We start from the raw sequence: 24565 nt of genomic DNA, 5'->3' as shown, positions 1-24565 counted from the left end.
GGGAGTCCCGCCCTCGCCCCGCCCGGCACTGCCAGCGGGGTCGAAGCCCCACCCCGTCCAGCCCCTTGGCGTGATCACGATCTACCCACCACGGTTCAGTTCCGACCCCGCCCCTGTCTTCCGCGTTCCGTCCCTCACGTCCCGCCACGCCCAGGCTCAGGCCCCGCCTTCGTCTGGTTTGGAGCAATCAGACCGAACCTGGAGCAGGCTCTGCTCCGCCCCATGCCACGCCTCCTCTTCGCCGGGTGCAATCAGAATCAAGCGCCTGCGTAGCTCAGGCCCCGCCCCCGCCTCGTCCGGGCCATCCTTCTCCCGCCGAGATCACTCCCTGGCCACGCCCCCTTTTCGTTTGGCGCAGCCCGGCAGGGCCTTCTGGCCCCGCCCCTCCCTGGCCCCGCCCCGCCTGGCCGCTACCCTGCGCGACTTTGGCGGCTGCACCCAGCAAATCCGCCCGGGGTGCGGAGCTGCAGCCATGGCAGTAACAGCCGAGGGCGCTCGCAGGAAGGAGCGCGTCCTCTGCCTGTTTGACGTGGACGGGACCCTGACGCCTGCTCGCCAGGTAGGACCCTGACGTTCGAAAGCTGCTGCCAGGAGTATCACGCGGACACCCGGAGGCTGAGTGTGGGGCCTGCAGCAGCGTGACCGCGGACACCCGGGGACCGATGTGGGATGCAGCAGTACTCGGCCCCTGACATCCTGAGGCCGCCCACCGGTAGTGATGGGGACCCGGGCCCCCCATGTCACATTCCCCTAAGCGTCCGCGCCCAGGTTCTGCCTGGGAGTGTTGGGGCTGAATCTAATTCTGGAAGGAGAAGGCTGCGAGCGAGGGCCTAGTTCCCCTCCCTCTCCCCCCACCCCCAAGAGGCTTACACACGCCAAAGCCTGGCTCCGGACCGCCCCCGCCTCACCAGCCGGGGCTCCTACCCTAATTCAGCCCTAGGACGCAGCGGTAGTGGGAGCTGGCTTCTGAATTGGGGTTCCAGGCACCTGGTGGGGGCCAAAGGGTCTTGGAGCCATCCCACCTCCACCTTCGCAGGCCTGGGCCTGGGTCTAGTTTCTCAAGCCCCTCACTCGCTTTACCTTCCACCCCCAGTCTGGAGGCAGAGGGCTTTTTTTCCATGAGTTTATGGGCTCCCCCCACCTGGAGGTGAGAGGCTCCAGGCCTAGTCTGGTTACAGGGGGGACATAGAGGCTTGGTGAGGATGGAAGTGTAGTTTTCCTCCTGAAGGTGTCTCATCGTATTGACCCTCCAACCTCTGTCCAGTTTTTCTCCCTTTGGATCTCATCCTGAGTTCCCGAGCCCACCCTGGCCAGCTGGATGCACGGATAAGCAGGGCTCATTCATGCTCATCCTGTGGGGATTACATCCGCCAATCCAGGGGCCATAAGGACCAACCAAGGGATCTCCTGCAGCGGGGGAGCAGTGGGATGGATTATGGGGCAGTGGCTAAGCCTCCTCTCTTAGGTCCTGAATTCCCCTCCCCCATGGTGAAGTTGCCCTGGCTTAGGCCCTTGGGGCTCGGGACAGGGAGGGATCCCTGGGGATCCATCAGGGATGGATCAGGGAGGAAGTTGGCAGAACTGGAAGGAGGGTGGCAGGGCCTAGGCACAGTCCCCTCACCTCCCTGTGACCCTTTGCTCCACGGACACAACAACCTGAACAAGAACAGTGTGTTAATTTGTCGAGGGGCCAGGCCCTGTGCTTAGCACTTTTCACAAGTTAATTTTTAATTATACACGTATTCATGAACACGTTTCATTCATTCAAGAATGAAAACATAACAGCAAAGGGTAAAGTCCTCTCTGACCACACCAGGATCCCAGGCCTGGCCCCCTCCAAAGTAATGTGGTAGAGCTTCCTTCCAGACCTTTATCTGGATCTGTTTCCCCGGAGTGAATATTAAGCATTGTTTTGTGAGACTATTTTTAATTAAGTGGCATTATGACATGCCTTGGGACCCTGCCATGTTGGAAGCACAGACCTGCCCCATTCTGTGTAACCACAGTGTAGTATTTCAGAATAGGTATGTTCCATTCTCTGATTGACAAACATGTAAGTTGCTTGCAGTTTTTCACTATAATAAGCCACACCCCAGTGAACCTCCATACACACCTGGGCAAGAGAACTGGATATTCTGGGTGACAGGGCACGTGCATTTTAAGTTTAAATAGATCTTGCCAAATTGGCTGTACCAGTTTACACTCTGATCAACAGCATTGGAGAGTGCCTGTTCCCCCACATAATCGTCTACTCAAGACATTGTTGGCTTCTATATCTGAATATATGAAAATATGGGTTATAAGTTATTATAAACGTTTACATTTCCTTAGTGAGGCATCTTTTCATGTGATTAGTCAACACTTAATTGCTTTTCATTTCCAAGCACTTGGGATACATTATCTCATTTAATCCTATCAGTGACCCCCTCCCGGTGATTACTACTGTGGTCTCCATTTTACACAAGGGAATATTGAGGCAAAGAAAGACAAAGCCATTTGCTCAAGGCCATCCTGTTTCTGAGGGACTTGAGCCAGAGTTTGAATCCAAGTGCATCAAATTTTTGAGGTCTAAACCTTGTGATGCTTCAGATCCGGGTAGACTGTGGGCTCTCTGGGTTCAGAACTGAGGGCTGAGTGGAGGTCCCATACGTGCTGACAGCCAATTCCTGTGCTTCCCCCTTCCCCCTACAGAAAATCGACCCCGAGGTGGCCACCTTCCTGCAGAAGCTTCGGAGTAGAGTGCAGATTGGTGTGGTGGGCGGCTCCGACTACTCTAAGATTGCCGAGCAGCTGGGTGAAGGGGATGAAGGTAGGCGTGGGGGCGGGAGTGGAAGGAGTGGGGAGGTCAGGAGATCCTGGGCACCTTCAAAGACCCAGTCCTGCTTCTGGGGGCAGAAGTAGAGGAGTTCCATCGCTGATTGAACAAACATTAAGTAAGCACCTCCCTGGCAGGCCTCGTGCTAGGCCCTGGAGAAACAGCATTCTCACTTCTCCCTGCTGAGTCTGAGTCTTGATTTCCTCACCGTTAAAATGGGCATAATCAATGACGGCTACCGTTATTTGAAAATGATGATGTGTTTACTTCATTTCATTTCACCCTCACAATCATACTTCAGAGTAGGCACGATTAGCCCATGCAACAGAGGAAGGCTCTGAAGTTACCGAGGAAATTGTGTGGATCCCAGAGCCCCTGGTCTCAGCTTAGTCAAAGCAGGTGCCTCCAGGTCCTCACCAGAAACTTCCTTGCATTTTCCCTTTTCCCTGACCCTTGTTCATTCCATTAGCAGACCCAAAGGTATCTTCCTGTCCCCGCTATGCCCCCACCTCCACCACCCTATCACAGTCCAGGTGATTCCCCTGCTACCTGGACCCTGCAACAGCCTCCTGGCTGTGCTCCCTGTACCTCCTCCCACCCACCCCGGTCGCTTCTGGTGGCAGCCGGAAGGAAGGAGGCCCCTGCACGGAGGGCCTGTGGGAGCACAGAGCGGAAATGACGCCCTCTGCCGGGGAGTCCTGCAAGGCTGGCAGAGGAGGATGCAGGGAGGGAAAGCCAGGGGTGGGCATTCCAGGCAGAAGGACCTGGGCATCTGCATGGGGACAGAGGCCTAGAGGTGTGACTGGATTATTTGGAGAAAACAAACTTGCAGAGGGAGATGAGGCTGGAGAAGCAGAATGGCCTTTGAATGCCAAACCCAGGGTGTGGGCTGAACCCCTCTCTACTTGCCTCTGGGGTAACAGTCAGACCTGGTCTCATGCTCTTTCCTTCTCCCCTGGCCTTGCTGTGGCCCCGAAGTCATTGAGAAGTTCGATTATGTGTTTGCCGAGAACGGGACGGTGCAGTATAAGCATGGCCGGCTGCTCTCCAAGCAGGTCAGTGCCCCCAGGGCTTAGTGAGGGCCACCCCGCTTTTTCTCCGTGGGACATTCCCAGGGTGCCTTCTGTCCTGGGCTGGGGGGAGAGGTGCTGTGCCTGTCCTGGGGTTGGGCAGCCCGGGCCACACTCAGAGCCTTGTGTTCCTTGCCCAGACCATCCAGAACCACCTGGGGGAGGAGCTGCTGCAGGACTTGATAAACTTCTGCCTCAGCTACATGTCCCTGCTCAGACTGCCCAAGAAGCGGTGAGGTCCCACCCAGCCTGGCCTCCGAACCCGGGCCCGAGGGAGGAAAAGCGTGGGTCCCTGAGATGGAACCTGGAGATACTCAGACCTCTGACTTAGTGGGGGTGGGGATGGGTTCCTGTCCCCTTTGAAGTCTGGGGATGCTGTGGTCCCAGGTGGGGCTGGATTTGAATTCAGGGCTGTTTTCCTTCTCTCTGGCTCCCGCCCTCCCTCTGGCCTTCCGTCCCCCACAGCGGAACCTTCATCGAGTTCCGGAACGGCATGCTGAACATCTCGCCCATCGGCCGCAGCTGCACTCTGGAGGAACGGATCGAGTTCTCCGAACTGGACAAGGTGCCACTAGCTGTGTGACCATAGGCCTGTAGGATGTCAGTCACTCAACTCTCTGAGCCTTTATTTTCTCCCTGCTTCCCCAAGCCAACACCTCGGGGGCATCTCCACATCCCACCCACATCGGGTCCAACAGCTCCTATCCGCCTGTTCATCTGCAGAGCAAGACCCCACTCTCCACACCGTCATCTTCCCCCCACCTCAGGCTGCCCCAAGTCCCCCCTCTCTGTTCCTTCCATCCCCCAAAACCCCGCCTGCCCGCCTGCTTTCCAGCAGTGCCACTGGGAACCTTCTGAATACGTCCACTGCACGCCCTTCCCTGCGTACAGTCCTCCTGGGGCTCCCTGTTGCCAACTAGACACTGGCCCAGCCGTCTCCTGAGGGACCCTGAGGGGTCTGCCTGGCTGCAGCTCCCCTCTTCAGCCCCCTCTCTGTACTCTTCACGCTCCACTTTCTGTTCCTAGAACACACCAAGTTCTTCTCACCTTTGGGAATGCTGAACCTGCCAAACTTTGGGGTGCATTTTGCTTGTCTCCCCACCGCCCACCCCACCCCTGGGCAATCCGTCCATCCAGGCCTTTGCATACTGGCCCATCCATATGGGTCTCTGACCTGACCTGTGGCCCCCTTGCTGATTCTAGAACGGCAGTGGTATCCCACCTCCCTCTCGCCTGCTCACCCCGACCTCCTTCACACCTGCTCGCACATCACCTTCCCAGTGGAGCCCACGTCTACCATTGCACCCCCGAACTTCCTGCTCCTTCCCCTGCTTTATTTCTCCCCAAGCAGCCATCACCACCCTCTGACACCCTGTACCCTCTGTTCTTAAATCTTAGTTACTGTCTGTCTCCTGTCCCCACGCCAGAACTGCACGCTCCCCATGGGACCTCCGTAGCTCGTTTGCCTCTGGATCCCTGTGCCTGACACATAGCAAGTGCTCAGGAAATACTTTTTGAATGAATGAAATAGGTACTGTTATCCCCATTTTATGAATGAGGAAACCAAGGCTCAGATGGGAAGTGACTTGCCCAGGGTCATGTGGGAGCTGGTGGCTGAGCAGATTCTGATTCCACCTTCAGCCCTCTGGTGCTTCCCTGAGGGTGGGTGGGACTCTTTGGCACTGGCCTCCCACCCCAGGTCCTGAGGCTTGGGAGGCAGTGCCCACAGGCACGAGACTTCTCCTATCAGAGTAGTCAGTGTTGGCCACCCAGGTCTCCAGTCCCAGCTCCACCTCCTACTTGCCTGGTAACCTGGAGAAGTAGCTTCACTACTGAGCACCTCCGTTTTCTCACCTGTGAAGTGGGGATAACAGTAGTTCCCATCCCATGGTCTGTCATGGGCCTGGTGTGGGGGGCTGAGGGTGCACGCACTGACTCTTCCTACAGCCCCCTTCTCTGGTCTTTTTGGTTCCTGTTCGCCCCCTCCTGGTACTGGAAGGGCAAGAACATTCCTGATCGGAGCGTCCTACATGCGCCCCACCCAGATCCCATAGAATACTTTACTCTCCTACAGTCCTTGAGAACCCTGAGGCAGGGGCAAGGAGTCCCCCCTAAGGCTGGACTTGGCATACAGGGCTGTCCAGTGACCAGCCCGGTTCTCCAGAGAAGGAGGTGCAGCTACCCTGGGCCATGTGGAAACATTTCTTCAGAGCTTGGGGCATCCTTGGCTCTGGCCATGGGCCCACAGAGTGGCCTCTGGTGGGGATTCTGGCCTCCCAGGGCCCACCCACTTGGCCGGGAAGGCAAGGCCAAGGCCAGCAGGCGGCTCACGTCCCTTATCTCTGCTTGTGCATGAGAGGGAAGCAGACAGGGTCATTCGCTACTTCTCCACCCTTTAGTCCAGGAAATGGGCCCAGAGAGATCAGGTGAGTTGCCTGTGGTCACATGGCCAGTCCTGGCTACCTGCCTCCAGGTCTCCATCTGGGGCATGTCTGGCTTTGTATCTTGTTTGCCTTGAACCACTTCTCCAGGCCCTGAGCTGCTGCCCAGTACCTGCCTCTCCAGTCCAGCCCTACCAATGCTGCCCGCAGGCAGTACTAGCCACCCCATTCCCAGGCTCTGAAATCCTCGGTGAGTTTTGGTCTCAGTCTAGTCTCTAAGCCCCCCGTGAGCTGAGTGTCCTGCTGAGCTCCCACCACTGCTTCAGCCAGATGGGGACTTGAACCTCCTGTGCCTCTGCCGTGGTGTGGCTGCACTGGGTGACCTGTTTGCTCCCGAGCTGCACAGCAGCTGAGATGCCAGGCGGATCCGTCTGAATGTTCAGCTCTGCCCCAGGCCGCACGGCAGCTCCCCTCTGTGGCCCCAGCAGGGCAGGCCCAGAGGGGTCCTCATGTTTGCAGAGCTGCTGCCAGAGTTTGGAGGGCCTGCTCGGAGGGATGAAGACCGTTGCGAGGTTGGTGCTGTGGCCATACCTGGCATCCAGCTGCCCTCTCTGGGTGCCACTGCCAATTACTCACGGGTCTTCTACTCTTGGCTGCCCACACTCACTCCAGCTGTTGAACCAATACCCAGCCCATGCCACCGTTGGCCAGGAGCTAGCGCTGAGTCCACAGTCACAGCCCTTCTGGATTCAAGCCCTGGCTCTGCCACTAAGGCTAGGTGACCTTGACCAGGCCCAACCCCTCATCTGTCAGTGGGCATTGCGCCCACCCGGAAGACTCTGAGCTTACGCGATCATGTGCCCAGCACAGGCCCTGCTGCAGGGTGGCTCTCTGAACTCAACCTGCTCCCTCCCCTCTGCAGAAGGAGAAGATCCGGGAGAAGTTCGTGGAAGCCTTGAAAACAGAGTTTGCTGGCAAAGGGCTGAGGTTCTCCCGAGGTACGTCTATCCTGCAGAAGCCCTGGGAGGCCTGACCCAGGGACCCTCTCACACTGCCCACCTCTCCCAAGACCAAGCTGCAGAAGTCCCTCCCACCCTCAGGGCACAGCAGAGGCTCAGTTTTTTGTTTTGGTTTGGCTTGGTTTTTTTCTAGACAGGGTCTCTGTTGCCCTGGGCAGAGTGCAGTGGCATCATCATAGCTCACTGCAGCCTGGAACTCCCGGGCTCAAGCGATCCTCCTGCCTCAGCCTCCTGAGTAGCTGGGACTACAAGCACGTGCCACCATGCCCGGCTAATTTTTCTATTTTTAGTAGAGACGGGGTCTCACTCTTGCTCAGGCTGGCCTCAAACTCCTGAGCTCAAGCTATCCTCCCTCCTCTGCTTCACAGAGTGCTAGGATTACAGGCCTGAGCCACGCGTGTGGCCAGGGGCTCAGTATTTACCGGGCCCCAGGCTTCCCCACCTCAGCAGTAAACATCCCACGCCCACCAGTTGCTGAGGCCAAAAACCTAAACATCTCCCTCCAGTTCTCTCCCTTGGGTTCCCTCCCCAAGTCCAGGCTCCTAGCCAGTCCCAGGGCCCTATGTCCCAAGTGCATCTGGAATCTGCCGCTCACACCTCTGCTACCAGCAGTTCTTCCCAGGCTCCAAGTGATCCCGACCCTGCTGGCCCTGCCCTGCTCTGCCACCTCATCCCCTTCCCAGTGCCCAGAGGGGAGCCCAGCTGCGTTGGGGTCACTTGGTGCCTGGGTCATGGAGCACCTCTGCTCAAAGCCCTTCAGAGGCTCCTCATCCTCCAAATAAAGCCAGGGGCCCTCGCCCCTGCATCTCCCAGCCTTTTCTGTTGCTGGGACACTCGCCGCCTTCCCAGCCCCAGGGCTGTACTTAGTCCCCCAGCCCTCCCCACTCTGGGTCAGGTCCCAGCTCAGGGTCATCTCCCTGCCCACGCTGGTCGGTGAGCCTCTCTCCCCACAGGTGGTCTTGTTCACCATCTGTTCACCCAGCTAAGTTGCAACTTCCATGAGGAATGTGACTCTGTCCTGTGCCCTGGGCATGGCATTGAGTGGGCACTTAAGGGTTGTTGAATGAACAAGAGGCCCTGCCCAAGCTCACCCCCTCTGCTAGGCTTGTCTGCCCCTCCCAGGAGGTAATCACAGCCCCCCCCTCCCCCCCCCCCCCCGCACTCTCCCCTGCAGGAGGCATGATCAGCTTTGATGTGTTCCCTGAGGGCTGGGACAAGCGCTACTGCCTGGACAGCCTGGACCAGGACAGCTTCGACACCATCCACTTCTTTGGGAATGAGACCAGCCCTGTAAGTGCAGCCCAGCCCAGGTTCCCCTCAACCCAAATTGCCCAAGGTCAAGGCCAGGACAGAGGGCAAGAGAACAGACCTCTTGGGGGGGGTTCCCCGAGAACAGCCATTGCCCACAGCCCTAGCACAGATTGGAAGGCTGGGCCCAGAATAGGCTGGATTCCTGTTCCATGTCACATAGCAAGTCAGGGCAGGTCTGGTGACAGCTGAGATGAGCTTCCCAGTGGGTCGGAGGGGGTGGGAGGAGGGCAGGGTGGCTGCAAGCCCCACCATGGGAGCCTCCTCCAGGCTTCACCCAAATATGCCTTCTCTGCTCTTCTGTGTGCAGGGCGGGAATGACTTTGAGATCTTTGCTGACCCCCGGACTGTTGGCCACAGTGTGGTCTCCCCTCAGGACACAGTGCAGCGATGTCGAGAGATTTTTTTCCCAGAGACAGCCCACGAGGCGTGACCCACACCTATCATGGTGACTTCCAAAGAGCTAGGCCCAGGCCTGCGGAGAGACCCTGGCACTGGATGGGCGCTGGGGCCCCTCTCCTCGGGCCCAGGGCACCTGCCCTGTGTACCTGCTGCAAGGCCCACCCAGACAGGGCCGGGGTCTGTGAGGATGATTGTCCCCAGCCGGTCGTCCCCTGGTGAGGCTGGCTTCTGTCCTCCCAGGGCCCAGTGTTCCCGTCCTCCGCCCGGTGGCCCTGGCCACAGCTGCTGCTTGTATTTCTGAACAGAACAGGTTTCTGTCTACACAGAGAGGAGGTATGTGCGAGTTCATGTGAGGTCTAGCCCACCCTGTCTGCCCGCCCCAGTTGACTGGGTGCCAAGTGGTGGGGAAGGTGCATACTTTAGAGAACTTTATGTCACAAATATTAAAGATCCCAGAGCAAGGTGTGCCGTCAGTTGTGTCTGAATGGGTAATTGGCCCCAGTCACCACTGCAGGTGAGAAACAGGCATGGAGGGCAGGGACTTGGGCCAGGACACACAGGAAGTCTTTGATCCAGTCAAAGGGGGCCATGGAGGCCCCAGCCAAGAGCCAGTTTGGTGTGTCCTTCCCCAGCCCCTCTCTGGGGACCCAGACAGACAGATGCAGCTCTGGCCACGGTGGGTCACAGTTGAGGGTTTATTGCCAGTGTTAGAAAGGATGGGGAGCCCAGTGGGGGGGACTTGGGAGCGTCTCTGGCTGGGCACTGCAGGGCCTGTGAGTGGGAGAGCTGCCGCCCTGCCCCCAGGTGGCCCTGGGCTAACTAGTGCCTAAAAGGGACCTCCTCACAGGAGGGAAGCCTTGGGGACTCCCAGGAGTCAACCTGTGCCAACAAGCACTCTACCATGGGGGGTGGGGTCATTGTTCCTCAGGGGACAGGCCTTGCTGAGCCTATCTCAGACTGGGGTACCAGATGGGTGGGGGCTCCCGGCCTCTGTGGTGAGCAGAGGCAGGCTCGGGTGCAGATGCCCCACTGACCTCTGCCCTGGGGTCTTGGGGCACCTACAGGGCTAGAGATCATCCCAGGCAGGACTGACCCCCCTCATCCTGGGCATTTGAACCCCCAGTTTTACTCACAGACGGGGTCTCAGAATCACTGTCCCCTGGCAGCCCTCTCTTGAACCTGTGGCCCCATTTCCCCCGTCAGGTGATGTGCTCTCTGGGAGGGAGCGTGCGGGGCAGGGGTGGGGAGGGGGAGGCAGGCAGGGCCCTGCTTCCCCCCATCCCAGGCCCCCACCGCACCCAAGAGTGCACACACACTTGGCCCCAAAGGGACTCCAGGTGGCAGGGGGCCACACATCAGGGATAGACAGGTAAGGCCACACCTCAAGCCACTGGTTTGTCAGGGGCCATTGGGAGCTGCCCATCCTGTGGCTTTGGGACGAGGGTCTAGTGTGGGGGTTGCAGGACTGGAGGTTTCCCAGGCTGAGGGCCATCCTCGTGGGCACCCAGCCCTGGCCCTGCCTGAGGGGACGTGTGTCCGTCCATCGAGGCGTCCTCAGCAGCCGTCGTGGGCACGGGGCAGAGCGTCAGTGAGTTTGTGAGTCGGGATAAAGGAGGTGGCTCCATCCCAGCTGGGGAGATGGACCCCCTCCGTGGACCCTCACCTCCTCAGGGCAGGGAGAGGCTGCTGGCTCAGCGTGGCCCAGGGGAAGGAACACGGCTGGCCAGGCTGGGGAGCAGGGATGACCAGCAGCTCAGGAGCCCCAGCCCCCTTCCATCCTCAGGCCCCTCTTTCCTGCTCCTCCAGTGCGCTGAGAGCAGGAAGGCGGGCCCTGCAGCGAGAGCTCCCCCAAAGCACTCACCGGCCTGGCTTCCGAAGGGAAGGGTCCAGGCCATGGCGGGAGACCCCAGCCCAGGGTGGGGGATGTGAGTAGCACAGCAGAGTCTGTCCCCGGGCCAGGGCCTGGCAGAGAAGGACACAGAGTGGGGGCAAGAGGAGCAAGCGTATATGGAGGGGTCCCACTGTTCGCCTGGAGCCTGACTGGGGACCGAGTGGGGACCGAGCCAGGGGACCGAGTGGGCCTGGTGTGTCTGGGGCAGGGAGGGGAAAGAGGTGGTGGACAGCAGAGAAGCCGGGCCTGGCAGCCTCCCCCTCTGTCCAGCTCCTGGCCGGCTCACACAGCAGTCACGGGCCACAGGGTGGGTGGAGCACACGCTCACAGCCACAAGCACAGACAGACAGACGGACACGCACACGGGGACATGCCCCAGGGACTGGCTAGCCAGCACAGTGGGGGCACGGGGCCGGCTGCTGCCCATCCGCCCCGTGTGGCTCCCCACCCACCCAGCCTAGGAGCCCACGACCTGGCCGGACCACGTCTCGTGGGGAGTGTGGGGGGCCAACTGGGTGAGCACCACCTCCACGGCCTGGAACTTCTGGTTCTTGGGCGGGATGGGGCACATCTTGTAGGTCACCTCGTCGCCCTCCACCGGCACGTACTCCCCCTCGATGCTGGTGGTGGGGGAAGGGGTATGAGAGGGGGGTGAGCCCAAAAGGCCCCACTCCCCAGACAGCCCTACCACCAGCCTCAGGAGGCCTGGCCCTGGGCCTGGCTAGGCCAGGTAAACTGGGCCAACCTTGCTTCTCAGAGCCTCGGCTCCTGGTCTGTAAATTGAGACTCACAAACAATACCTTCCTGTCTCGGTCCTGTGGGCACAGGGTGGTCCCTGACCGCCCCCTCACCAATCCAGAGGCCCAGGAACTGGTCGTGCCTTCTCAGGCCCCCACAATGCCGGAACAGGACCCCAGGGCCAGTGGTGCCAGGGCTTCTGGGGTCTGTTTGCCCCCTCCCTGCCTGACCCCAGCCCCCCTCTGCCCATGTACCCTGAGCTCCTGCAGAGCGGAGGGAAACGTGCCGGGAACACAGACCTTGGCCAGGGCCAGAGAGGTGAGGCCTGGGGAGGCGTTTTTCTGAGGCGTTGGGAACACTAGGGCAGGGGCCTAGCCAAGACAGGGGAGGGGACTCACTCAGATACGTGCACGAAGATGTCCTCTGACCCGTTCTCAGGGGTGATGAAGCCATGGCCCTGTGAGCGTGAGAACTGCTTACAGATGCCCTTGAACACTGGGCCCGCTGAGGCTCGGGCTGTCCTGGAGACAGAGTAGGAGGATTGGCGCTATGGCCTGGGGGGGCCCTCTCTGGACCCCCAGCTAAGCCTGCCTCAGGGCTGCAGGGACGGCTCAGGCCAGAGACAGTGCCCCTCTCTGCACAGCACCCTCCCCTCCTGAGGTTGTTCCGGCTCAAATGTACGTCCTGCTGTAAGATTTGTGTGAAGATTGTCCAGCCTAGGTTTGAATGCCTCCCCAGATGGAGCGCTCACTGTCTCAAGTAGCTGCATCCTACTCACCATCCCTCACTCACTTATTCACTCCTCATTCACCAAGCATCTGCCCTGTGCCTGGCCTTGGGTCGGCACAGAGGACAGTCAGCGCTTGCCGTCAAAAACTCCTTTGGCCAAGCAAGTCCGTCTCCCTGTGGCTCCCACAAACCCCTTCCCCCATAGGACCTCACCCAGTGACCCACCCCAAGGCCCAGGGTCGTGAGATTAACTTGGCATCTCGGTCTGCGCTCATGCTGTTCCTCCTGCCTGAACCCCCACCCCCCTCACCTCGTCCATCTACCGGACCCAGCCGGGACCTCCTCTCCCCTGACAGCAGGCCAGGTCCTCCCCCTACCCCTGCCGGGTGGTAACGCACAATGGACGAAACCCCTCTGGATCTTAAGCAGCTCGTGGGCCGGGACTTTGTCTTATTCCTCCTGCAGCCCCTGGCCGGGAGCTCAGTAAGTCTTTGTGGAATGAACGGATGGAGGGGTGGGGTGGGAGGATGAACAATCACTGCAGTTACTGAAGGTCCACACACTGCTCCCCTGTCCCCAGGTGAGGGCCACAGGGGTTGGAGGAGGGTGGGCGTGGCGGCCCAGGCTGAGCCCTGTCCTGGGGAAGGGTCACGGAGCCGGGCTCAGGGGCAGGTACTCACGCCGAATACGTCCTGGTCCGTTTGGTGGGCAGAGGACTGGGCAGGTCCCGAGATGGGACACCGCCCCGTTCCCAGACCCTGCTGCCCTCCCGGTGGAAGGGGAAGGTGGGCCAGACAGGGGACTTGGGGGAGTGGAGCGGGGGCACAACTGGGGGTGATGTGGACTCCGACGTCATGGTGGGGCCAGCAGGGGAGCCTGGTGGGCTCTGGGGAGCAGAGGCCGGAGAAGGGCTTGGGCGTCCTTGCGGGCAGGGCCCGGCCTGGCCCTGCTCAGCAGCCTCTCTGGCCACGGGCTCCGTCTGGAAGAGGGAGAGAGAGGCACAGTGAGTACAGTGTGGGGGTGCAGCTGCTGGACCCCGGACAGTAGGCAGGAGGGCTGGTCCTGCCTCTGCCACTCCTTCAGGACACTCACGGCCCCTCCCTGGCTCAGCGTCCTCGCCAGGAAGACAGAACAATCAGGTGACCCTCAAGTCCCAGCTCACAGTTTGACCCTAACTCCAGGGCCCTGGGAGGTGGTGGGTGGGCAGCCAATGATGGTCTGGAATACAGTTTGACACAAGTGACCTTGAGCCTCAGTTTCCCCATCTGTACAATGGAGCGTATAAACCCTGCCTCGCTCTCTCACAGGCTATGGTGAGGCTTGGCTGAGCCTGGGGAGATGAAGAAGCTCCCATAGTCCATGGTGACACAGGAGTTGGGGTGATGGGTTCCCCACCCCATTCCATCACCCCAAGGCCTGGAGGTCAGAGGTGAGTTCCTGAGCTCCAAGTCTATTTCTGGCCTCCATTTTGTGACCTCTCCCCTGTCCCCCAAAGCCTGGAGTTCCCACGGAAGGATTTAAGGCTCCTTTTGAGTCCAGACCTCAGGAAGAATGAAAACACCACATGGCCGGGCTGGGAGAGCCCAGGAGTCACTCCACTCAACGCAGGTCTCCCAGCCTCTGCTCAGGGTTACGTGGCAAGTGGGATTTTTCTGGCCCAAGGTGATGAGCTGGCTCTGCCACTGTGGGGGTGGATGGAAGTGGACCCATCCTGTCCCTCCTCCCACTGGGAGAGCTGCAAAGCCCCCTGCCTGGCTCTGCCATCTAAAGCTGATGTGGGGCTTTTCTCTCTGGGCGCATTCCGGGAGGCAGGGTGGGCCAGGTTCCGCATTTTCATCCCCAGTGTAGAGAGAAGAAAATGGAAGCTTCAAGCAGCCACCCAAACTCGTACGTGAATGTTCACAGCAGCCCTTATTCACGATAGCCAACAACCGGAAACAAACCAAATGTCAATCAGCAGATGAATGGGTAACAAATTATGGGATAGCTGCGCAGGGGAATATCACTCGGCCATGAAAATAAAATAAAATTCTGATTCGTGCTGCAACATAGATGAACCTTGCACACATCCCGCTAAATGGAGGAAGCCGGACACGGAAGGCCACGCAGCACATGACTCCACCTGTGCGTGATGTCCAGAGACAGACAGTGGACCAGTGGTCACCAGGGTCTGAGGGAGGAGGGGATGGGGTGCGACTGCTAATGGGTAGGGAGGTTCTTTGGGGGTGATAAAAATGTCCTACAATTGACCGTGGTGGTGGCTGCACAACTCTGTGAAAACAGTAGAAACAACTGAACTGCACACCTGAAGCAGGTAAATCTTATGGTGTGTGACTTACATCTCAATAGAGCTGTTGCCAAAAACAGAAGACGGGGCAGCAAAGCTACACGATGACAGAGCTGGGAAAGCAGCAGATGCCTTGCAGTGCGCTCCTGGAGTGCCACCTGTCCCACCTGGGAGAGGGGTGGCAGGCAGTGGGGACAGAGGCCCTGCCTCCCTCTCTCTAGGAAGCTGAATGGTCCTGACCTCCCTGCTGCAGTTTTCCCAGGCCTGGCATTGTGCTTGGCAGTAACAGCCAGTGCTGGGAGGTCCTTGGGGGGGGCGGGCGCAGGGAGAGAAGGGGAGGGCAGGGGGGAGGGGCAGAGGCAGCCCAGGGTGGTTGCCGGGGAGACATAGCTGAGCTGGGCCTGCTCTGGCCAGCCAGGCCTCCCACTGAGTGACTGTGACTGCGCCCTAGGCCCCATGCTACGCAGGCAGCAGGGACAGGGAAAGATCCCAGGTCAGGGTTGAGGGCAGCTTCCCCTGCCTGCGCCTCACTGTGGGCTCTAGAAGAGGCCAGAGACCAGGCAGCAGAGGGAGCAGAGGAATCACAGCAACAATGGGTGTTCTAGGACTGGCTGGGAGAGGGCAGGGCCAGGAGCTGCAGAGAACACGCTGCCCCTCCCCCACCCCAGCCTCAGTTTCCTCATCTGGGAAATGGGATTACATCCCTCTTCCAAGGGCTCTTTTGAGGATGAAATGAGATGGAATGTGGGAAGCCCTGAGCAAGAACTTGCTCCTCCCAGATGGGGCTGCTGAACCAGTGTAGGGGAGGGAGGGATGGAGGGGAAAGGAAGGAGGGGGAGGGGGGAAGGAGAGAACAGGCCGAGCCAGGCCAAGCCCATCATTCATTCTCATCTCCTGCATCCCTAAGGACTCGCCCAGCCCTCACAGCTCCATAGCTTCTTGTTTAATTTCTGCAACAGCCCTTTAAAGCTAGTGCTATTATTGCCCCATTTAGCAAGGATCAAAGAGGTGAAATCACTCACTCAAGGGCGCACACCAGTTGACGTCTGGACCAGGATTTGAACCAGCACAATCTGACTCCAGAGTGGGAAGTTCAGGCCCTGCACTGTGATTGACTTGTGCTGTGACCTAGTACAGGGCCTTTCCCTCTCTGGCCCCGCCAGGGCCTGGACCTGGGGGAGACGCCCAATGCCCAGCAGCCCAGGAGACCAGGGAGAAGGGAACAAGGAGCTGCAGAGCGAGCCTCCGGTTCAGACCCTCTCTCCAGGGTGTTGCTGCCCCAAACGGCAAGTACAGGCTTTTATTGTCTGAACGCCATGTACCATGCAAAGTCCCTACGGAGATTATTTTCCATGTTTCAACCTCTCAGTCACCCTATAAGGTTGAAATTACAATTCTTCCATTTTACAGATGAAGAAGCTGAGGCTCAGAGAGGTTAAGTGACTTGCCCAAGGTCATACAGCAGTTGACAGAGTCCAGGTTTGTCTGATGTGAAACCAGTGCTCTTCCTGTAAAGACAAATTCTGTTCCTGCTTCAGCCAAGACGAGGATGGAGTTTTCCCAAAAGAACTTTCCTAAAAGAAGCTAAATGGGAATATAAACTCTCTCAAGAGCAGAGAAACAGAAACATATGTTTCAGCTCAAACAGGGCTAAAGGCCGGCCCTGGAGGGACTTGGTGTGTCTGTCTGGGGCATCTCCTGCCAGGAGCAATGCCTTTCAGAACCAGCAGCTGGGGGCTAAGAGGGCAGCTCAGGACCCAGTCTGCTTGAGTTTGAATCCAGGCTCCACTACACCCTATTGGTGACCCTTCCTTTCGGAGCCTCAGTTTCCTCATCTGCCAAATGGGGCTAACCATAGCACCCTGCCCAGTTGCTGGTAGGAGCCGAGGAGCTGTGTCAATGGTCCCCTCGTAAGTAGGCGCCTCCCAGCCCTGCATGTTGGCTCTGAACCAGGCCCTGCATGAAGGCCAAAGCCCAGTGGACTCTGATTCTGCAGACAAAGGGGCCAGAGGCAGCAAACACAAAACAGCAGGGCTGTTTGGAGATAACCTGAGGTGTGATGCCGTATCACAGGGCCACAGCACTCTGGAAGGTGACTCAGCCCTGTAGCAGGTGATCGTGGCCTGGGCTGGGGCTCTGCTCACATCCTCAGCTTCCCCAAAAAGAATGGTGTAGAAAATGGCTATCATGGTCCTCTCTTGACCATGACAGTTCCCCTTAGCCTGGGTAGGTCAAGGAAAGCCAGCCTGCTCAGCTGCCCCCTGCTGTGTGACCTGCGGCCAGCACCTGCCCCTCTCTGGGCCTCACCTTTCTCTGCAGCTACAGGAATCATCAAATCATCGCTGGCCCAGGTGACTAATAAGGAGCAGTCCAACTCTCCTCTGCGGTTTTCAAAAACACACAGGCAACAGCAATAAAACTGAGTGCCAGGCACTGGGACAACAAGCACGAGGGAGACAGGTCTGTCCTTAGGGACGCCCAGCCCGGTGTGGGGAACAGACATCCAGACGATCAAAATACGGTGTGGGAAGTCCTGACGCAATGAGTCTCAGCCGCCATCGATTGGTCACTGACCGTGTGCCAAGCTGTGTGCCAGGCCCTTTGCCCCATTTCCTCATTTAGTCCTCACAAGAACCCTGTGCAATGATTACTGTTAATGCACCCATTCCTCAGACAGGTAAACAGAGGCTTGCCAAGGTTGCCAGCCAGTCAGGTGCAGTACTTGTGCATCTGGAGATGTTTGGGGCAGAGGGTGTGCAGAAAGGCCTTGGGCAGGAGGGGAGGAGAGGAGGGGCCAGCCATGCCCTGAGAGCAGCTCCCGCCCTCCCCTGGAGAAGGAGGAGTGGGGTGTGCAAGACCCGGGGAGCCAGGACTCAGGGTTCTATTTCTAGCTTTGCGCTGACTCAGACCATGACCTTGGGTGAGTCATTCGCCAACTCTGCTAAGCTTAAAAACAACTCTCCCAATAAAAATGTCCCCGCCCCAAGCCCCCATTATGGGGGAGCAGATGGGGAGGAATGGGTATGGTTGCTTAAAAATAGAAAGGACAGGGAACACAGGATGACAAGGAAGGGCTTCCTGAATGTTGGGGACTTGTCCGTGGTGTGCCCTGGGAGGTGAGAAAACAAGCTCAGGACGGCCAGGTGTAAGCCGCACTGCCCTTGGCTCGGCCCCTCACCCAGCCTCCCAGATGCTCCTTAAAATATATCAGTGCAGGAGCTGCTCCTGCAGCCGAGGTGACCTGATTAAACCTGGCACTCGTGTGTGTGTGTGTGTGTGTGTGTGTGTGTGTGTGTGTCTGTGGAGGGGGCTGCCCAGCCAATACTTGACCTTAATTATTTAAAAGACCCTTTAACCTGTCTGCTTGTCACATTCCCAGGTGGCCGTGCGGGCTGCTGTGGTTAAGGCATTTCTGACATCGGTGCTGGTGGCTGTGGGACTCTGGGCAAGTTGCTTTCCTATTCTGCGTCCCCCTAGAGAGAGGCACAGACTGGTCAACGCCACATACCGAGTGGTTGAGCTCAAACTCACATCAGAGCCCATGGGCTTCCCGCTGTGCCAGGGCGCCCACTCCGTGACTATTATTTGCCGGCTTTGGGGCAAGAGAAGAGCCCCCCACTGCTTTTAGCCCCCTGTTTTGCTGCTCAGCATGGACAAAGGTTTGAACTTCCCCAAGCCCCGTTCCCACGAGGCTCTGGAGCCTGGTAGCCCTGGTGGTGACCAGTGGACGTGACCAGCTAAGCCAGGCCCTGAGCGCCCTCTGCTGGGTGATGCCCTAGGGGTGGGGGGCACCTCCAGACCAGCGGGCAGGTGTCCCCTCCCCACCAGCCATCCGTGTCAGGCCCCCAGCCCCCACCCAGGGACTCCCCTCCCTGACCAGTGCACATCCATGAACACTGCCCGGCCATTTCTCTCCAGGCCTGGGAGAGACCAAGGCTGTCCTCTGGCCTTTCCCAGGCCGCCGTGCAGCCAGCTCCCGTTTACACCTGTCATGTTATTTTTTTGGAGGGGAGTGAACAGATCTAGATGGGCAGACATGGAAAATAGATGTTTTTGGAATAGACTTCAAGGAAACAGGAGGGGAGGGCAGGGCAAAGCTGGGAGGAGAAAACATTTGAAATTTGGAGGCCCAGAGGCCTCTGGGATGGAGTCAGGTTTGGGAAACCAGCTCCCCATCCCCCAGGGGGCTGGAGACCCCGTTCTAGGGATAGGCCCCTACTGGACCCCATCCCGGGCGTGGTGCCAGGCTCTCAGAGAGGCTGCCCACCCCCCACCGGGCACAGTTCCTCCTCCCCTCCCCCAGCCCCAGCGCTGCAGCAGTTCACACTCTGTATTTATTATTGTTCTCACCCTGTGTCCCCTCCCCTCTCCCTGGGAAGAGCCTGCAGGCTGGCAGCTTGGCAGGAACCTGCTGTCTCCTTGTGGGTGCCAGCAGCGCCCCTTATCTCCGCCTGGACTCCTTGTGCCAGGGTCAGGTCACGGGGCGGGGGGGGGGAGGGGGGCTCGGTGCCAGCCAAGGCCGCCCTGAGTCCCTGTATCCCACGACAGGGACGGCCCAGCAGATCACCGCCGCCCTGCGGGGGCTGCAGAGCTGCACTCTGGCCAGTGAGGAGGTCAGAGCAGGGCGGGACCAGCAGGCAGGAGAGAGGCAAGTGCTCGGGTGGGGGTGACTCCCAGGCAAAGAAAATAACACGGGGCCACCTCTCCAAGCCAATTAGCACAATTATCCCCATCACATGGTGGGGGGAATAGAGTCAGGGTAAGGTCCAAGTGTCTGCCTGCCCCCAAAAGTCCCTCCCTGGCCCCAGCCTCAAATTCCTGGGGAAAGACCAAGGATGCTCCCCCTGCACTGTCCTTTCAGCTTCTGGAAGGAGCTCTGATTTCTCCCTTCACAGCTTCCTGTCCTCCTGGTGCCCTGACAGGAGTCTGCGGCTTGGCTTGGCAGGTACCTGCTGTCTGTGCCTCCCGAGGCAGACACAAGTCCCAGACGCAGACACAGACACACTCCCACGGCAGCCGCACAGCCTCAGCTCCCTTGGGGGCCCCGGGGTGGGGGGAAGAGGGAGGGAGGGGCAGTGGGCACCCTACGTCCCCCAACATCCCCGCGGGGAGCTGAACTGGGCTGGTCAGCCCCCACCTTCCCAGGCCGGCAACCCGTCCCCCACGCCGCCCCTCCCCCCTTCGCCCCCCCAAAGCCACAGTTTCCAGCGAGGTGCCCTCGGGCCCCATCCAGCCCCTCACCTCTCCGGGTCCAGGCACTGCCTCCTGCGGTGTCAGCGCCCTGCCCCTCTGGCGCGGAGCTGGCGGGCAGGGCACGGGTCTGGAGGATGCGCCGTGTGTGAGTGTGTGTGTTGTGTGTGCGCGGCACCTCGGCCCCTCACTCACTCACACACGCCTTCCAGCTGACGTCAGGGAGAGGGGAGGGAGGGACTGGGATGGGAATTTGTACTCCCTGCTTAAAGGGACACCAGGCTCCGTCCGTCACCTCTGGCCCAGACGCTACCTCCCGAGTCAGGCACCACCAGTGAGAGACTTAGCTGTGTGTGTCTCTCAGGGCCCTAAAGCTTCTTTTTTTGGAAAGTGGCTTTTATTGCTGGGCCAAGGTATAATTTGTCCTGCCAAGTCAGGGTCGCTGCTGAGTAATGCAGGGGAGGAGGCGCTGGGGACAGCGCTGCATTCCTGGTAATTAGAGAGCAAGCGGTGGCGAGTGAGTGTGAGAGTGTGTGAGTGCGGGGGTCCTGCGGGGCGGGGGGCATGGAGACCTGAGCAGAGAGGCACCTCCGCGGGTGCTTACGGCCAGCACGGCCCCAAGGCCTCTCAGACATTCCTCTCCGCTATGGGCACCCAGAGTGGCCCTGCCCACCCTTGGCACAGACACTGTGCTCAGGTCCTTCTCCTCACCTGGCTCTGAGACCCTGAGAGTGAGGAATGTGGGCCAGTCACAGGAAGTCGCCTCTGTCTGGCACACAGTGGGCCCTTGAGATGTTGCTACTGAATTGGACTGGAGAGGACCCTAAGGGAGTGATGAGCTTGCTACACCCCCCAACACACACACACACACACACACACCCACCCACCACACACACACACACACACACACACACACACACGGCCTGCGAGGCTCTGAGCAGAGGGGACCCACGATGACCCGAGTGTCCAGTGGACCAGCTGCCTGCTCTGGAGAGACCTGAGTTTCCACATCACACAGCCCTGGGTTTGAAGTGCTCCAGAACTTTCAAGCTGTGTGACGGGGGGCCAGTCCATTGTGACTCTGATCCTCCACTGAGAGGGCTGGTGGAGGTTCCAGTGTGGTACTATGAGCCCAGGGCCCGGCCGGCCGTCGGTGACCTCCACGAAGGGGCTTCTCTCTGCACCCCCGACCCCGCCCCTTCTCAGCCCCCGCCTGGAAAGAAGCCAGTCTTTCCCTGGTGTCGCCCAGAACCGCTGAAGCAGGCTGGCGTTTTCAAAAGAAGTCTTATTAAAATAAAAAGGAGGTGGTAGTTAAAAGGGAAACAATCAAGAGAAACACGAAAAGCTAATAAAAATAGCTAAGATGCGTTGAAAACTTCCTGTGCGCCAGGCAACATGCTTTGCCCTCATTTAAACCTCACAACAACTCACTCATTTATTTTTGTCATCCCTGTTTTACTGGTGAGGAAATAGGGGCTCAGATAAGAGGAGGGACTTGCCCGCGTTTGCTCAGCTGGTTACAGGGGCATTTGAACCCAGGGCCACCCAATGCCACCACATGTCCCTGCCTTCCAGAAACTCCCAGAACCTCCCAGAACTGTCAGGCTCAGACAGTGCAGGTTCCTGATTACGAGAGGGTCTGGTGATAAATGCTGCCTGTTGTTACCAGAGCCCGTCTGTGGACTCTGCCCGGGGGACCCTCCCTCCCCAAGTTCTCCTCTTCCTCCTTTGCCTTCCTCTCCTCCAAGAATAATGGTTCTCACAGTGCCCACGTAAGCAGCACCTCACCTGCTTCTTAGAACTGGCTCAGGGAGACCCTGGGCCTTCACGAGTCATCCGCAAGTGATAGTGACAGAGCAGGAGCCCGAGGCCGGTCTCCACCCACGTTTTTCAAACCCACCCCCCTGCCCTTCTAGGAGAAGTCTGGGGCCCTGGTGGACATCTGCAATTTTCTCTGCCCACCTCTCATGAGCCTGTCTGCTGGGCCCTGCCTCCCTGCTCTCTCCGCCCTTGGTCCACAGGCCCCTGCCCAGGCCTGGCCGCGCAGACCAGTGTCAGGGCTGGAATGTTCGTGGCCAGGCCAGCTCTTCTCCCCGTGGCCCCTGAGTTGGTGGAGCCATTGGTGGCTGGATGACAAGCTGAAGGGCCAGCTGAGGGGGAGTGGCCAGGAGGACTTCTCTGAGCTCCCGGTGACAAGAGAGCTGATGAGAGAGCGGAGAGAGAAGACACTTAGAGGGGAGGTGCCCTCAGGTGGGCGTGAGCCTGGTGTGGCAGAGGAGCGGGAGTGGGGAGACGGGCGGCCGGCAGGGCTAGGGAAGGGGACGCAGGGTGTGAGGTAGGAGGCCAGGGCGCATGGTCCCTGAGGCCACCTCTGAGGAAGCTGAGGCCTGGCAGCCGTGGCTGAGGCCCTGACCCCTGCCTTCACGTCCAGTCCCGCTCTGGACCTGTGGGCAGGCCGGTGAACACGTGCCCAGGGCTGCCAGGCGGCCAAGAGCAGTGAATGAGGGCAGCTGGGCCGCGGCTCGAGTAGTGCCGTGATTACTGGGCACAGCTGTTCATTGAGGAAAAGAGCAGCCTGCGGCGCCACCCGCCCACCCACCAGCAGCTGAGTAACAAAGAAATCGTCTGCGTGAAACCAGGGGCTCCGCTGTGGAGACTATTTTTGTGAAAAGCTGAGAATTCAAAAGCACATCTCCTCGAAAGCCTCCTAGGCTTGGAGATGCTGAAGAGGTGGGCTGGAGCCCAGTGGCCCTGAGTCCTACTATCGACCGGCAGCCCACCAACAGGGGCCAGGCCCGGACCGCCGCCCAGACCGCCGCCCAGACCGCTGCCCAGACCACCGCAGCTGCATCCCTTTAAGGTACGTAGAACTCCAGGTGCTGGTGCTATTCCACAGAGCATGAGGCAGCTCAGGCACAGAGAGGTTAAGAAACTTGCCCAGCATCACACAGCTCTTGATGGAGCTGGTATTAAAACACAGGGGTTCCAGCTTCATTACACTCATATTCTTTTTTTCTTGTTTTTTAGACAGGGTCTTGCTCTGTCCCCCAGACTAGAGTGCAGTGGCTCAATCATAGCTCACTACAGCCTCCAACTTGTGGGCTCAAGCAATTCTCTGCCTCAGCCTCCCTCATAGGTAGCACTACAGGTGCACAGCACCACGCCTGGATAATTTTTCAGTTTTTGTAGAGATGAGGTCTCGCTATGTTGCCCAGGCTGGTCTTGAACCCCAGGCCTCCCAAAGTGCTGGGATTACAGGTGAGAACTACCGTGCCCGGCCTGCACTATTATTCTTTCTGCTACGCCACGCCACGCTGCCTTTGAAACACGGCAGGGAACACAGCAGATATGCTCCTTGAGTTCACGAAGCTCATGTGTCATCTAGAGAGACAGATGATACCAAATCCACAAACATAAACATATAATCACAAATTATGAAAAATAAGCAAGGCGAGATGACAGAGATTAGCAGGGAGGAGTCCACCTGCTGAGCCTGTGGGCTGAGGAAGGGCCTCTCTGAGAGGGAGCCCTGTAAGCTGAGCCCAAATGGTGAGAATGAACCAGCCTTATAAAGAGCAGGGAACAGCATTTCCGGAAAGGGGAACAGCATAGGTGAGCCCCCAGAGGCAGGAAAGAACTCTGCATGTTCAATCAACTTAAGGTTGCAGATGTGGCTGGGGCAGGGAGTAGCAGGAGAGGGGCAGGGCCACACTGTGTGGGGTTTGGGGGGCCTAGCAAGACGCCTGCTCCTCATCTGAAATGAGAGGGGAAGGCATGACATGTTCCTGCCGCCAAACAGCATAGCTGGCAGCCTGGCAGAGCCTCTGTGTTGTCTGGTAGCGGGGAGACTTCTGAACTTTGCACCCTAGTCTGGGTAGAGATCAGTGCAGGCGGGAGGATGAGGGGCTGGGTGTTCCCCCAACTAAGGCCCTGGCCCCTGGGTGGGTGGGCCTCCTGCAGCTGCTGCTCTGATTCCTTCCAGGTCATTGTGAGGAACTCTCTGTGAGCGGGTGGAGGGCCTGGCCCACAGCCCACCTCCCCTGCACCCTGCCCTGAGTCTGACCCCAGCCGTCCCAGGCCCGGGCTGTGAGCCAAGCCTCCACTGGCCATCTGTCCACTCACACACACTCCTGGACACCCTGGGCCGTGGGCCTCCAGCCTTCTGAACACTTCAGGTTCACCTTCGTCTTCACCTTCTGAGCACGGCCATCCCTGATGCCCTGGCTAGAGCAGCAGTCCTTGTCACTCACCATCACATTATCCATGTGACCTTTCTCACAGCAAGGCCTGAAATGATCTCCCCTACGTATTGCTGTTTCCTGCCGGTGCCCCCAGAGCCTGAGCCCCTGGAGGAGGCCTCATCACAGCAGCCCCCACCAATTACCTAGCGACTCTGCATTTTACTTTCTGCCCAAGCCAGACCAGAGAGCAACATCCTGGGGATATTTTGTTTAGGCCCCTTCTAGAATCTCCTTTGCCAGAGGCTCTTCAGCCTGTGCCTTTGCCTCCATGGAAGGGCCTTTTTAAAGTGCCCAAAAGAGAATGGTTGCTGGGCCTATTCAGGCCGACTGTCAAGGACATCACTCAGCTCCTCAGAGCTCTGTCCCTTGAGAACCTGGAAAGTGCTCTGAAGTCTCAGAGTCAAGAAAATCTGGACCTACCTTGAATGCCTGGTGAGCTTCCACATTGTAATTTAAAATGTTTTTCTCTTTGCTTTGGCTGCTAGGAAGCTCAG

The 24565-nt window shown here is 58.7% G+C and overlaps 2 protein-coding genes across 2 annotated transcripts; one reads left to right on the top strand and one right to left on the bottom strand.

Annotated features, from left to right (window-relative positions):
• The first annotated feature begins 438 nt into the window (after nucleotides 1-438).
• Nucleotides 439-9456, top strand: PMM1 (phosphomannomutase 1). The gene is made up of 8 exons (XM_069489576.1): nucleotides 439-559; nucleotides 2692-2809; nucleotides 3794-3870; nucleotides 4026-4117; nucleotides 4351-4450; nucleotides 7189-7264; nucleotides 8460-8575; nucleotides 8904-9456. The coding sequence occupies exons 1-8, from the start codon at nucleotides 473-475 to the stop codon at nucleotides 9024-9026; spliced, it is 789 nt and encodes a 262-aa protein (XP_069345677.1). The 5' UTR covers nucleotides 439-472; the 3' UTR covers nucleotides 9027-9456.
• A 1787-nt stretch (nucleotides 9457-11243) lies between these two features.
• On the bottom strand, nucleotides 11244-13214 carry CSDC2 (cold shock domain containing C2). Its single transcript, XM_069490754.1, has 3 exons — nucleotides 13034-13214; nucleotides 12023-12145; nucleotides 11244-11506 (listed from the first exon to the last, which is right to left on the bottom strand). The coding sequence occupies exons 1-3, from the start codon at nucleotides 13207-13209 to the stop codon at nucleotides 11344-11346; spliced, it is 462 nt and encodes a 153-aa protein (XP_069346855.1). The 5' UTR covers nucleotides 13210-13214; the 3' UTR covers nucleotides 11244-11343.
• Nucleotides 13215-24565: the final 11351 nt, after the last annotated feature.

This window comes from Eulemur rufifrons, chromosome 16, assembly GCF_041146395.1.
Source record: "Eulemur rufifrons isolate Redbay chromosome 16, OSU_ERuf_1, whole genome shotgun sequence".
Taxonomy (NCBI): Eukaryota; Metazoa; Chordata; class Mammalia; order Primates; family Lemuridae; genus Eulemur; species Eulemur rufifrons.
The sequence above is the reverse complement of the archived record's forward strand: the minus strand, read 5'-3'. Positions and strand labels throughout refer to the sequence as shown.